This window comes from Geotrypetes seraphini, chromosome 2, assembly GCF_902459505.1.
Source record: "Geotrypetes seraphini chromosome 2, aGeoSer1.1, whole genome shotgun sequence".
NCBI classification, from domain to species: Eukaryota; Metazoa; Chordata; class Amphibia; order Gymnophiona; family Dermophiidae; genus Geotrypetes; species Geotrypetes seraphini.
The window spans coordinates 36,206,373-36,221,379 of record NC_047085.1 but is presented as its reverse complement, the minus strand read 5'-3'; the positions used below and the strand labels follow the sequence as shown (position 1 = coordinate 36,221,379).

Sequence of the window (15,007 nt, the reverse complement as noted above, 5' to 3'; positions counted from 1 at the left end):
GATCGCTAGTAACTATATTATATAATGAAGTCTGATTCTCACCAGCTCTTACAAGTCATAGCAAACTGATGCAAAATGAAGCCAGTACTCTGTTGCATGGTAAAAAAAAAAAAAAGGGCTAGTTACCATTTTTGGCAAATACTTAGTTTGGAATACATATTCAAGGAAGCTTCAAATGAAATACTTTCCTCTCAATATTCGCGGGATTGGCACTCGTGACTTCGATTGTTCGTGGTTTTTAATACCCCCTCCCAGATCTCACCACAACTTACATTTTAAAAATTCCACAACTTATTTAGGACCAATTCTGACCTATCCCCAAGCTCCCTCCACAACCTTCTTAGGGACGACTCTGACCCACCCCCCTCCAGAACTTCCAATGTAAAGCATGGTGGTCTAGCGGTGACACACGCAATCTTCCTACATTCCTACCCTGTGCAGAACCAGGAACAAAAATGGCTGTTGTGATTACCCGCTGTCAAGATTACAGAGGAAACTCACAGCAGCCATTTTTGTTCCTGGTTCTGCACAGGGCAGGAACATAGAAAGATTGCTCTTGCCCTGCTTCACCGCTAGACCACCAGGCTTTACAAAGTAAGTTCTGGAGGAGTATAGGAGCTGGGGATAGGTCAGAGTTGACCTTAAAGTTATTTGCAAATTTATGTTATTCACAGGCCGGCTTTGCCCCTAATCCCCCGCAAATATTTAGGGGGGGAAGTGTACACATTTTTCTTTGTAGGAAAATAATGCAAGCTAGCCAGTAGATTAGGATTTGTATTCAAAACCAAAGGAACCAATGTTTGATTTATAATTTAAGAGCTCTCATAACTGAATTCCACAGATGAAATTCAAAGTATTGTAGTTATATAAAATACTGGCAAAGCAAACATGCATTAGAGTATTTAATAGACAACGTACAAATTTTTTTGTTGAGTAAGAAGAGAATGACATGGTGACAGAATTTGTCACCGTCCCCGAGGATAACCGTGGGAAACCATCCCATGTCATTCTTCAGTGTCTATTTTAACCTCAGTCCTTCTACACCAGCATTCTTCAATGCAAGGCTTGAGGGTCAGTGGTTGTGCCCATTCATACTCTGATTCTTCCCTTTCTCCTTATAGAATGGCATGGCGGTGGTTTCCTGTGGTTAACGGCGGGGATGGGGACAAATTCTGTCACCGTGTGCTCTTTTAACAAATCAAGTGCCAAGTCTTGAATAATTAGGACTAGAAAGTCAATAATCTGCAAAATGCCACACATCAAATTCAACACTAGCAATGGTTAACACCACAAAACACACAATATGAAAAAGCATGTTTGATATTCAATCATTTATGTATGCACACACTAAATGAGCAATCTGTATGAATCAAAAGTCCCATGCTTCTGCCACTGAACACAAGTGCTGAAAGCACATGCACTAACAAACTACCTGCCAAATCTCTACTAAACAGTCTCAGCTTTGAATCAAATGACTAAAAGATGGGTAGAATGTTTCTTCTGCAGCATCAAAAAAAGCTTCTGCTACCTTACTTAATGTATGCAACAACATGACATGGTTGGTATGTGTTGTTAGACGGTGTGCAAGATAAGGGGTACTAGGCACAGGCTAGTCAATTGCTACAAATATGGGTAAAATTAAAATGATTCATAAACCATGGAATATAATATTAGATTATTAAAAAAAGGGGAATTGAAAAAGTGGATTTTAGGTCATGTACGTATCATTGGAAATTTACACTTTAACAGAAATAGCCAAGACGGTACAATCTGAAATAAGGCCTAGATCTTAATAAAGAAAAAAAGTGCTTTAATGACCATAAAAATTCTAAACAAAATAATTAAGTTCAATACTGAATATACCTAAACAGATAATCATTTTTAATATCCCACTAAAAAAAAAGTTAATTTTAAGCAACTTCCATGATGTTTAGAATGCATAAATTTAGTCATTTAAAACATACTAATGCAAAAAATTTACATTTCAGCTGAAATATTCCTTGATTCTTACTAATGCTAACTATTCTTTAGAGGCTTAAAAAGTGGGTACTGAAAGGACATCCGATTAGAGGCATAAATTATAGGAACATTTTTATTTCAAATCTGAAATATTTCCAATAGTATCTCATACATAATGTAGCTTAATGCAAACTAAGAAAAGCTGAGAAAATAAAGCAAACATGCAGCCCAAGTGAAACTAGCAAAACGATGTACAGCAATTAACTACACTAACCTGCCATTCTTATCACATGCAATAGCTCAAAAAATAAAACAAGAAAAGACATTCCAAAAAGGTACATCAACCTTTTTTTTTTTTTTTTTTAGCACCTGGCTCTCAGGCCAATTTTAGCTTTCTGGAGAATTAAGTGAAAAGGTGGTGTACTACAATAGGTATCAGGTGCATAGTCAAAAACAAAGTACTGTAGTTTACTTGTACCTTTTAGAATGATATCCTTGGCTTCAGAACTATGAATGGTTTCCATGAAAAACTAAAGAGGGGGAGCACAAATCATTAAAGAATAATATTGGTGTGTGCTCTCTTATTGGAGAACTCTAGCACATTAAAGTACAATAGTTACTTCAAATTATCCTTTGGAGAAAAGTTCTTTGGCAAGACAGGATTATTTTAATGCAAGACCTTCAGCTCGTGCTGCAGGCTAGCAAGAACCAGCAAGTAACATGATGGGTAGAATACTGAGAGGTTTTAGTGAAGCACATTGTATTTTCAGCAAAAAAATACAGAATAAAGTCAAATATCATATTCATGCCAGATCATGCTTTATTATAAAAATATATTGCTCTAATCTTTTTGTATAAATTGTGCTAGAAATTTATATACTGAGAATATCTACTTCTAGAATAAATCAAGTGAGATTTCAAGGAACCATTCATAGGTCAAGTCATGCAAAGCAGCGAAAGGGTGATAGAAATGTCGGCACACGGTATGTTTGGTGCCAGAGACAAGTGCAGTCTACTGCAGGCAAAGAGAAATATATAAAATCATCTTCTCACTTTCAAAATCAAGGAAAAAATTTGGCCCCTGTTCAAGGTCTGTGCAAGTCAAAACTTTAAGAAGGTTCCCCATGTTAAGGTACCTGTCAAGACAAGAATAAAAAGAGAACATCCCTTTGTAAAACAAAAAAGCTAAATGCAGTAGGACAAATTAGGTAGGGAAATTAGAGTTCACTTATAGATCCTACTTGCACCCTGGTGCACCATATTTCCATGAAGTATCAGTTGTTGAACCTAGGGAAACGCTAAGGATTTCCTGCACATAACAATAGACAGAGGTCACCAATGTCTTCTTATCTGACCCACAAGAACTTAAGGAGCAAATGAATAAATCCATCTTTGATAAAAGCATAACTGTGCTGAATAAGTTGCCTGTACCTTTTATAAGGAAGTATTTCTATCTGGTTCACAGTAAAGAAGAAATATCTTTGAATGATTTTGGATACATTCTATCTAGTCATAATGTAATGACTTAAACATTTTAACATTGACCCGATGACTGCCAATTAATCCTATAATTGAAAGCTGTGTATGCCATAAATCCAGAACTAATACTACAGTCAAACCCTGATACTCTGATACTCCTGTTTCACACTACTTTTATTTTGACGCGAATGGATTAAACTTACCCCTTCTTCTACAAAGCCCATAAAGATTTAAAAGGCTTCGGGGCTGTTGCCATGCGGCTTTGTAGAAGAGGGGGTTAGTTTTATCCTGATGCTTACTGAAAGAGTATTCAGATACAAATTATTCAGCAAAGGTTATGCTCAAAATAGAAAAACAGTTTTTTCACAAGAATCTTTGATCTTCAGGCATACAAGAGGACATTACTGACCACAAATGAGAAGTCAATTCTAAAAGTTACATATTATAATGAAATGAATGTATTCAGTTAGTAAAACCATGCAGCTTTTTTTTCATTTTTAATTAAAATGTGGTTTCTCAACTGATACTTCCCCCTCGCCTTCACGGTGGTGGTGGTGGAAATAAATGATCTTTCACCATTACCGTTCAAAATACACCATCTGTGAAAGGCTGAAGAGACTTACTTTCAAAATCCAAGAAAAAATGTGCTGCATTGTGGTCTATGTCTCTGGTTAGCACCTTAATGAGATTACCCATGCCAGCAAACCTAAAAATAAAAATGGCAAAATCATTTAGTTCCAGTCATTCATTGGAGAAGGCTGGAGTTAAAGTTAGAAAACCACAGAGGAGCCAGCGCCAATATAAATATGCAAGCTCATCCATGCATGGTTGGATCACAGTTTGGTACAACTGATCTGGATACCTAGACATCCTCATTGCTTACTCCAAAAAAAAATAATAATAATAATAATGATGGAGAGCAGAACAAAAAATATGTACCAGTTTAAAATTTGACATTTAATATTAGTTTAAAAATATGGGAAGGACCAAAAAAATCATTATACATAAATAGTAAAACAGATATCTAGTTAAGTCCTATAACCTGATAATGGAACAAAGTTATTTAAACACATACAATACTGAACAAACCCCACTGAAACATTTAATCAACAGTGCAGTTCTTTTTTTCTTTCAATTTTCCAACCAGGTTCTTTCTGCCTCTTTAGTATCCCAACTCAGACTGGAACCAGAATCTTTCAGAAGTACAGCACCATTGCTCTTGATTCATACCTACCTTTGGATTTTTTTTCTCTCCTCACTCAATCTAGCAACCATTCCCCAAATAGAAACTATGAACTACAGCTCCCTCTGGAACAAAGCACAGGAGGAGTCCAAATCTGATCACTAGGTATAACTGTTAAGAACAAACGCCTCCCATCAAACTTTGATCTTCCCCACAGACTCTACCAAGTTAAGGTGAGGCTTCAGCAAATTCACTGAAGATATACGAGAACACAGGTCCTTAGTTGTAGAGTATCATCCCATTGGCTTCTCGTTAAAGAAAGACTTCTGGCAACAATCATCCCTTGAAATTTTACAAGTTCTTTGTTCCAGGGGAGCTAATGAAATTATTTGCTGGGGCTGGATGAACGGGATTGGTTGGGTTGGGTGGGTAGTGTATTGTTTAATTTATATACTAGATTGTCATTTTGATTTGTACTCTCCCTACTAAAAAAGTTCAAGGCGAAATTTGGTTTTATCATTATTAAGGCAGACACAGGGAAAACCATTGCTTATCCTTGGAAATAGGTAGCATGGAATCTTGTTACTTTTCTGGGATATTTGTTACTTGGCTTGACCACTGCTAGAAGAGGATACCAGGCCAGATGGGCCTTTGGTCTGACTCAGTATGGTAAATCTTATGCTCTTAACTGATCATTTCCCTAACCTTGATTCCTGCTAGACCAGTCCAGACCAATGGATTGTATCCACCTACTAGCAGATATATGAAGGTAAGTTAAAGATTGCAGTAATACCAACATTTTAAGGGTGATGCAGCCTGGAACGTGCCAGTATACAAATGCCAAACCAAACAGTTAAAACCCACAAAAACTGTCACAAAAAAAAATCCACCAAAGAAAATTTCTACAGAAAGGCAGTACTGTATATCAAATCCATGACCCTTCCCCTTTGCTTTTGCTTTCTGCAGAATTAATTAGAACATAACAATAACCATACTGGACAATCCTGCTTACATCAGTGGCCAACCCAGATCTTAAGTAACTGACAGTGCTAGGCAAGCAGCCCAGGGGTTCCCAGACCCTTTATTTTTTTCAGAGTGGGTCCTAGACTTTTCTAGCAGTCACCAAGGAAAGGAAATTATTAAATAAGAACAAATTTCACCTTCCTTACTTCCTGCTAGACCATTCTAGACCAAAGGGATATGCCAACAGTTCTATGCCACAGAGTAGGAAGAAGACAAGACCTCCTGAAAGACTGTCCTGTCAAAGGCACAATGATCCCTGACCCAAAGATCAATCTTATATCTGAAAAAAAAATTTTTAGGTACAACCAAGTTGCTGCCTACAAATATTCTCTGAGGCTACTACGCTAGCTTCTACCTGAGGCAGTCTGAGACCTAGTCGAGTTATTCAGGAGCCTCTCTGTAAGTTTAGACAACCCAGATGAGGAAGAGTATATACCAAACTAATTGCCTCCTGTGATGGTTACAGGGTGAACTGGATCTTGAACCTCTGAGACTGCAGGAACCACTGAGTCAATAAAGCCTGCTGAAGAGGTCTCATATGAGATCTCAACCACAAACCACCTACAGAGTTGCCACCATGAAGCCAAGAAGTTGAATAAAATTCCAAATCCTTGGAACTCATGAGATGCAGAATGCCCTATGGCTGGGTGTGCAGCTTGCTCATCTACTCCTGAAAAAGAAAAGACCACTCCTGTTCAGGTGATGAACTAGACCTTTAGAAATTCAAGAACCTGCAAAGGCACCAACGTTGCTTGGTAAAGTTTACAACCAATCCAAGGCTCTGTAAAGGGAAACCACATTGTCCATCATCACCCAAGCTTTCTGTTCTGATTCAGCTTAGATCAGCCAATCGTCAAGGCAGAGGCAGACTTGAATCCACTCCTTGTGAAGGAATGCCACACCTATCACCACCACCTTTGAAAATATTCAGGACCTCATGACCAGCCCAAACAGAAGTAACTGACTTGAATTGATTGATCATCCAGAACACAAAATTGCAGATAGAAGTTGTGACTGTTCCTGATGGCTATACTGCATAAAAATAGGCTTCCAAAACTTTCCAGGTCTTACTAAGGCAATCAAGAGTGCAAGTTCAATATCTAAAAATGTGACGCGTAAATGGAAACTCATGCCCCTTAAATATCGGCCAAAACATTCTCTCCTTTTTGGGGATCACAAAATAAATTAATGACTTGGACCACTTTCCTGAGTGAGAATGGACTCAACAAGCATCTAGTTTGAGCAGACGTCGTAAGATATCCTTCACTGCAGATTCTTTGAGAGCCTGTCAACAGAGAGACACCGAAAAGGTGTCAAATGGGTTCTGCAAATTCAAGCACATATTTGTGCTGAATTACCTAGAAGGCCCACCAGATAGTAATAACAAGGTTCAGTTAAGAACATAAGAATAGCCTTACTGGGTCAGACCAATGGTCTATCTAGCCCAGTATCCTGTCCTCACAATGGTCAATCCAGGTCACTAGTACCTGGCAAAAACACAAATAGTAGCAATATTCCATGCTACTGATCCAGGGTAAGCAGTGGCTTCCCCCCATCTGTCTCAATAATAGACTATGAACTTTTCCTCCAGGAAACTGTCTAAATCTTTCTTAAAACCAGCTGCATTAACTGCTCTTACCACACCCTCTGACAACGCGTTCCAGAGCTTAACTATTCTCTGAGTGAAAAAATATCTCCTCCTATTGGTTTTAAAAGTATTTCCCTGTAACTCCGAGTGTCCCTTAGTCTTCGTAATTTTTGATAGAGTAAAAAAAAAAAAAATATCACTGTTCATACCTATATTGAAGAAAAGTAATGCCAAGGACTGTAATATCTACAGAACAATTGATTTAATTATACACGCCAGCAAAATATTGCTGAAAATACTACAACAAAGGCTCCAATCATACGTTTAGCAAGAACTACCTGAAGTTCAGGTTGGTTTCAGAAAAGATCAAGGAATAAGAGACATTACTGCCAATGTTAGATGGATATTGGAGAAGAGCAAGAATACCAAAATCCCCTACACCTTTGCTTCATCAACTACAGCAAAGCTTTTGACTGTGTGGATCACAAACTATGGTGAACTCTAGTGCAAATGGGAATACCCAAACATGTAACTCAGCTGATAAGAGAGCTTATATGAAAATCAAGAAGCTGCAGTGAGAACTGAATTCGGCAACACGGATTGGTTTCTAATAAAACATGGTGTCAGGAAATGATGCATCTTGTCATCTTATCTGTTCAACCTGTATAGTGAAACCATCTTCAGAAAAGCAAATTTGGAAGAAGAGAGTGTCGGTTCAAAGTTGGCTGCCGAAATATAAATATTACCAGCAGCAAAGAAGACATGCTGTATCTACTGAGAAAAGTCAAAGCCGAAAGTCATAACATGGGATTAGAACTGGACATAAACTGCATTGGCTGCCGATGGAGGCACGCGTAAAGTTCAAATTCGCCCGTTTTTGCTTTAAAGCATTATACGGACTTGCCCCTAAATACATTCCTGACCTTTTCTCCTTCTCAGCCAACAGACACAAGAGAAGCTCTCATTCCAACTTCGTTGCCCCCCCAGTGAGAGGTTGCAAACTGAAAAAACACCATGAATTCCTTCTCTCACACCAAGCAGCATCATGGGGTAAAGACCTAGAACAATTACTTTCGCCCACTACTTATGAGGAATTTAGGAAACGTCTAAAAACACACCTGTTCCTAAAGCATCTAGACAACTGATCCACTCCTCTCTCTCCCCTCAATAGCGATTAACTTGTCCTATTGATCACTTTTTCCTCAACAATGAATTTCCTGTCCTATTAATTCTCTTTCTTCTACCCCTCTTGAAGTCAGTCAATTTGTATCTTTGCTTAATCTTTTGTAAACCCCATAGAACTTCATGGTACTGCGGTATATAAGCTGTTATTATTATTATAAACAAGATGAAGATCGTGAACATGGAAAATGATGAAGATTTTGTGCTTGAAGGCAATAGAATAGAAGTTGTAAAGGATTTCAATCTCCTGGGTTCTCTTTTGTAAGCAAAGAAGCAACTAGCAGGGAGGAAATACTCTGCAGATTAGCACTTGGTCGCTCTTCAATGAAGGCTCCCGACAAAGTATTCAAAGGCAAGGAGGTAACACTCCAAACGAAGATCAGACTTGTCCATGCGCTCATTTTCTCAGTAGTCAGTTACAGATACGAAAACTGGACATTACGGAAAAAAAGCAGAAAGAAGATTGACTCATTTGAGCTTTGGTGCTGGTGAAAGATTTTAGGCGCCAGAACTAATAATAAATCACTTCTGGAAGAGATCAAATTAGCTATGTCACTCGAAGCCCAAATGATGAAGTTACGACTGTCATAAAACACCATCAGAAGAGAGAGATCACTGGAGTAGGACATCATGTTTAGGAAGATTGAAGGAACTAGGCGAAGAGGTCGACCTACAATTAGATGGCTGGACACGTTGAAAACAAACATGGGGATGATGCTGGAGGACCTATCCGGATTAGCACAAAACCGATTTCTTTTTAGATCCTCAATTCATCAAGTCGCTAAGACTCCAGGATGAGTCGATGGCACCTAACAACAAAAAAATTGATCCAATATACCTGTTCTACACCACTCAAGATTTTGAAGACTTTTTTTTTAATTGATTTGAAAATATTTTACAAGCAATCAAGTTTCAAATAACGATAAAATTGGGTAAAAAAAACCAAAAAACACATAGATCAAACCAGACAGTTAATACAACTTTTGACCAACCAAACACAAAAGGTAAAAAAAAAAAAAAAAGGATTAAATACAATTTATAAACAAATAAAAAGGGCATAGGTAATGAAACGATAGGATGAGGAAGAGGAAAAGGTTATCCGCTCAATTTTCACTTAACAGCGTCCGCTAGAAAGTATTCTGAATTTATAAAATTTAAATAAGTCAATTAAACGCATCCTTAAAAACGTCAGCTTGTTACATGAAATAGGAAAAGAAATATTAATAATCATAAAGAAATAATACAGAATACCAAAAGTCAATTTTCTCCTTAGACCCCCAATACAATTTTGGCTTGGGGGGCAGCCCAAAGAAACAATTGGAACTTTATATTTTCTAACAAAAATCAAGTATTACAAATATAGTATTAACGGTTAAGTCCTCCTATATTCTACCACTATTCATCCCCTGGAGATCTTTTTTAAGTCCAGGAAAGCTCTCAACTGGTCTGGAGCATAGACAATATATTTGACACCAATAAATTTAATAAAGCATTTGCATGAATATGCAATAAGAAACATAGCACCCAATTCTTTGGCTTCTTGCCGCATGGCAAGGAACATTTTTCTTCTTTCCTGCATCTCCTTATTGACATCGGGGTATATCCATACCCGATGTCCCAAGAAAAGAGTCTGAGCATTATGGAACTTAACTTTATTACTGCATTCAAGTCCTGCTGGAAAACGAATGAAACAAGTAAAGTAACTGTCCTCTATAATCGAGACCGTTTCTTCTAATACTGCCGATGTTTCCCAGGTCCATAGAGACCTGCTGCTGAGGTTCCCGATTGATAGCACCTGATTCACCCCCTTGGTTTTTTTTTAAGTTGTAGGTAAATAGTAGATTTTATTTAACGGTGGAATACACTCAGGGGCAAACTTCAGCACTTGAGTTTGATATTACCGAAATAATTCCATTGAGGAGACCTCTGGTGATATAGGAAAATTCAGAATCCGCAAATTAAGTCGCTTATTGAAGTTTTCAAGCTGTTCTATTTTCCTATGAACAAGCGCTTTGTCTTTAATTAAATTTTCATTTACTGTTTTTAAGGTAGTAATTTAACTTCATTCTCTAATTTTGTCTCTTCAATAACTTTTGATAACAAGTCTACTTTCACATGGGATCAATAGGGGAGTAAAAGTCAGGGAGTAGGTCATTGGTATGGGCAGACTCGATGGGCTATAGCCCTTTTCTGCCGTCAATTTCTATGTTTCTATGTTTCTACCAGTGAAGCTGTTTCTTCCATGGACTTCTGTAGCGTTCCTTCCAGTTTCTGCAGGATTCCCCAGACATCCAACAGGGTTACCTCCAATGGAGCTGGGAGCAATGTCCCAGCCTCAATAGTTTTTCTCTTCACGGCACGATCTTCCAGCCTGCGCCTCTCTGCAGAGTCAGAGCCTATAGCCTCTTTGGTACTGAGCTCCCTCTGACGCTTAGCCGTTGTCTGTGTCGGACATGGAGGGCGGATTGGTTCCGGGGGGGGGGGGGGGGGAAGAGATATCCAGCACGGGTGTTGCAGCCAGGTCCCAAGCAGCCGGCACCAACAAATCCTGTCCCTCGGTATGTAGAGGAGTTCTGACTGTGAATTTAAGCGTAGTTTGGTGCAGGAACGTCGAAAAATCCGCTGGTGAGGGTCCAGTCCGGATCGAGCCCTTGCGCTTTGTATGCGGCATCGCAAAAAAGAAAACAAGCTGGGAGCATTCTCGATCACCGCAGCCAATCATGCCACCATCTTGGACCACCCCAGGATTTTGTAGACTTCAATTATATCTCCCCTCAGCCATCTCTTTTCCAAGCTGAAGAGCCCTAACATTTTTAGTCTTTCCTCATATGAGAGGAGTTCCATCCCCTTTATCATCTTGGTTTTCAGAAAAACAGGCAAATTCTGTCTTCCACTTGCCCTTCTGTGAAGGGAACCTATCAAATCTTACTGGGGGCTCTTGGTTGACATGGAGGAGAATTAATTGCTGCCCTATCTTCTGACCCCTGAAAGGACTGTGCTTTTGTAAACCAGCCTTGGGGGGGAGGGGGAAGACGAACCCTTTTTACCAGGATGAGGGCGGAAGATCCTGTAACAGCTGAGGGAGACCACTTAGCCTATCAGAGTTGGGTTACCTGACCTTTTCAGATTGCATGTTGGAAATGTCAAGGGGCAAAATGGCCACTATTTCCACCAAGACTAGCAAGACTGCAGCAAGAATAGAGACCTTATGGAAGAGTCTCCTTACATAAAGGGAATTCCCCAGTTGCAAAATCATGTTCTCAGTGGCATATGAGGTAGTAGGAGCCAGGAGCAGTTCTTGCACACTGGGTCCCACAGGCAATGCAGCAACTCCCAGCTAGCATTACTTTACGTTCAGGACCACTGCTTTGCTTGCAGTAAGGCCATTCAGGGAACCCCTGGGACCTGCCTTAACAGGTCTGCTACTGGCTGCAAAGAGGAGTTTTTAAGGACTTTGAGGAAAAAATAGCGCAAGAGGCCAAAAACTTCAAACCCTTCTTTAGATACGTGAAAGGGAAAAAACCCACAAAAGAGGCGGTGGGACCCCTGGACGACCAGGGAAGAAAAGGGTACATCAAAGAAGATAAACAAATTGCAGACAAACTAAATTCCTTCTTTGCGTCAGTCTTTACGGAGGAGGATACCGCAAAAATACCAGAAGCAGTGAAAGTGTTTAGTGGAGTAATAGAAGACAGCCTCACCACAGTTGAAGTGGAGTTGGACCAGATATACTACCAGATCGACAAACTTAAAAGTGACAAATCCCCTGGACCGGATGGAATTCACCCAAGAGTTTTAAAGGAATTGAAGGTTGAAATCGGAGAGCTATTGCAAAAACTTGCCAATCTGGACAGATACCAGATGACTGGAAGATAGCGAACGTCACGCAAATTTTCAAAAAAGGATCGAGAGGGGAACCGGGCAACTACAGACCTGTGAGCCTTACGTCTGTCCCTGGAAAGATGGTTGAAGCACTGATCAAGGATAGCATAGTCCGGCACCTAGATACACACGACTTGATGAAACCCAGTCAACATGGGTTCAGGAAAGGGAAATCATGTTTAACGAATTTACTTCAATTTTTTGAGACCGTGAACAAGCAAATTGATAGTGGAATGCCGGTGGACATAATATATTTGGACTTCCAGAAAGCGTTCGACAAAATTCCACATGAAAGACTTCTCAGGAAACTACAAAGCCATGGAATAGAGGGAGATATACACAAGTGGATAGGCAAATGCTGGAAAACAGAAAGCAGAGAGTGGGCATAAATGGGAAGTTCTCAGACTGAGAGAAAGTGACTAGTGGTGTGCCCCAGGGCTCGGTTCTTGGGCCGATCCTATTTAATATTTACATCAATGACCTGGAAGAAGGAGTATCCAGTGAGATCATTAAGTTTGCAGACGACACAAAGCTATGCCGGGCAATCAGATCGCAGGAGGATAGCGAGGAACTCCAGAGCGACTTGTATCAGTTAGAGAAATGGGCAGAGCAATGGCAGATGAAGTTCAACGTGGAGAAATGCAAAGTAATGCATTTAGGTAGTAAGAATAAGGAACACGAGTATAGAATGTCAGGCGCAACTCTGGGTAAGAGCGAACAAGAAAAGGACCTGGGTGTACTGATAGATAGGACCCTGAAGCCATCGGCACAATGCGCGGCAGCGGCAAAGAAAGCAAACAGAATGTTAGGCATGATAAAGAAAGGAATCACGAGTAGATCGGAGAAAGTCATAATGCCGCTTTATAGAGCAATGGTCAGACCACACTTGGAATACTGTGTCCAACATTGGTCTCCCAACCTAAAGAAGGATATAAAACTGCTGGAGAGGGTGCAGAGACGAGCAACGAAGCTAATAAGAGGTATGGAGAACTTGGAATATGAGGAACGACTCAAGAAACTGGGACTGTTCTCCCTTGAGAAGAGGAGGCTGCGAGGGGACATGATCGAGACGTTCAAAATGCTGAAAGGCATCGATAAAATAGAGCAGGAAAATAAATTATTTACATTGTCCAACGCGACACGGACAAGAGGACATGGTTTGAAGCTAAGGGGGGACAAGTCCAGGACAAATGTCAGGAAGTTCTGCTTTACACAGCGAGTGGTAGACACCTGGAATGCTCTCCCAAAGGAGGTTATTAAGGAATCCACTGTGCTAGGATTCAAAGGCAAATTAGATGCACATCTTCTTACGAGAGGCATAGAGGGATATGGGTGACTAAAACTACATCAGGTGTATACCTGACTGGGCCTCCGCGTGTGCGGATCGCCGGACTCGATGGACCATGGGTCTGATCCGGAGATGGCAGTTCTTATGTTAATTTGCTCTTATTCTGTATTTTATTTTTTATATTCAGCTTTATTTCCATTAACAGTGAGGTAATTAAATTTGCTGATGACACAAATTCTTCATAGTTGTTAAATTGCAAGAAGTCCTTGCGAATCTGGGAGACTGGACATCAAAATGGCAGATGTTTAATGTGAGCAAATGCAAAATGATGCTTGTGAGAAAGAGGAACCCAAACTACAGCTATGTAATGCAAGGTTCCATGTTAGGAGTCACCACCCAGAAAAAGTATCTAGGGGATATCCACTGCTTATTCCTAGGATAAGCAGCACATATGTTTTACTGTTTGGGATCTTGCTAGGTACTTGTGATCTGGTTTGGCCACTGTTGGAAATAGGATACTGGGCCTGATGGACCTTCTGTCTGTCCTAGTATGTCAACTCTTATGTTCTAGTAAAGCTGAAATAGCCCAGCCTCCCGTCTAAATTTTTTGTTAGTCTCACTGGTAAAGAGCCAGGGGGTAGTGGTGGGGAAAACAGAGGTTACCCCTGCTGGCAATAGTCCCATGTACTTATGCCAGAGAGCCATAGCAAACAAAGGCCCATGTGCTGACCTCGGGGTTGTAGAGGGGAGGAAAACCCCTTTGGTCTCCATCAGGGGAAGGTCTGTGGTCCAATTCCTGGGAGACTTCTCCAGATAGATTATAACCATACACCTACTTCAACAACAAACAATCCTGCTGCATCAGTCCAACCTGTACCATCTTCTGGAGACAAAATACTGACAAGTTCCAAGCTGCAACAGTGCATTGGAATCTAATGTCTCTGCTGCCATCTGTTGGTAAGGAAATAACCAGTTGGTCTGGACTGATCTAGCAGGAAGATAAGGAAGGAGATATTTATGCACAAAAAGATAGTTATTTTTCCTAATCGTGACACAATCTGGAGGGAGTACTATATGTTATAGATGATTTTTGTTTTAATTAAATGCAGATACAGTACTTTCAACATCCAGCATAAATTTATCCATTTAAATTTAAGGTGAACCTGCTGTGTTCCAAGGGTGAAGCCATCACATACCTATATAGAAATTATCAGTTTAGGAGGGCAGCAAAGATATTAGTTTAAACAAATAAATTATTCATTCAAGTATAAGACAGCATATTCAGTGGTCCTGCCTAAATGGATAGGGCCACTCAAAATTGGGTATAAAACTAAGCAGATAAATCAGTCATCTATTTTGTGGTTATGCACACTGTCGTGGCTTTCCCTGTATTATCTTCACTTGACTACTGCAATGTTTTCTG

The 15,007-nt window shown here is 39.9% G+C and overlaps 1 protein-coding gene across 1 annotated transcript in view; it reads right to left on the bottom strand.

Annotated features, from left to right (window-relative positions):
- Positions 1-15,007, bottom strand: part of CYRIB (CYFIP related Rac1 interactor B) — a 418,393-nt gene that overhangs the window by 102,534 nt on the left and 300,852 nt on the right. The window contains exon 7 of the mRNA XM_033933027.1: positions 4,062-4,144. Within this exon, the coding sequence (XP_033788918.1) occupies positions 4,062-4,134 (73 nt within the window). The 5' untranslated portion in view covers positions 4,135-4,144. The remainder of the gene's footprint in view (positions 1-4,061; positions 4,145-15,007) is intronic.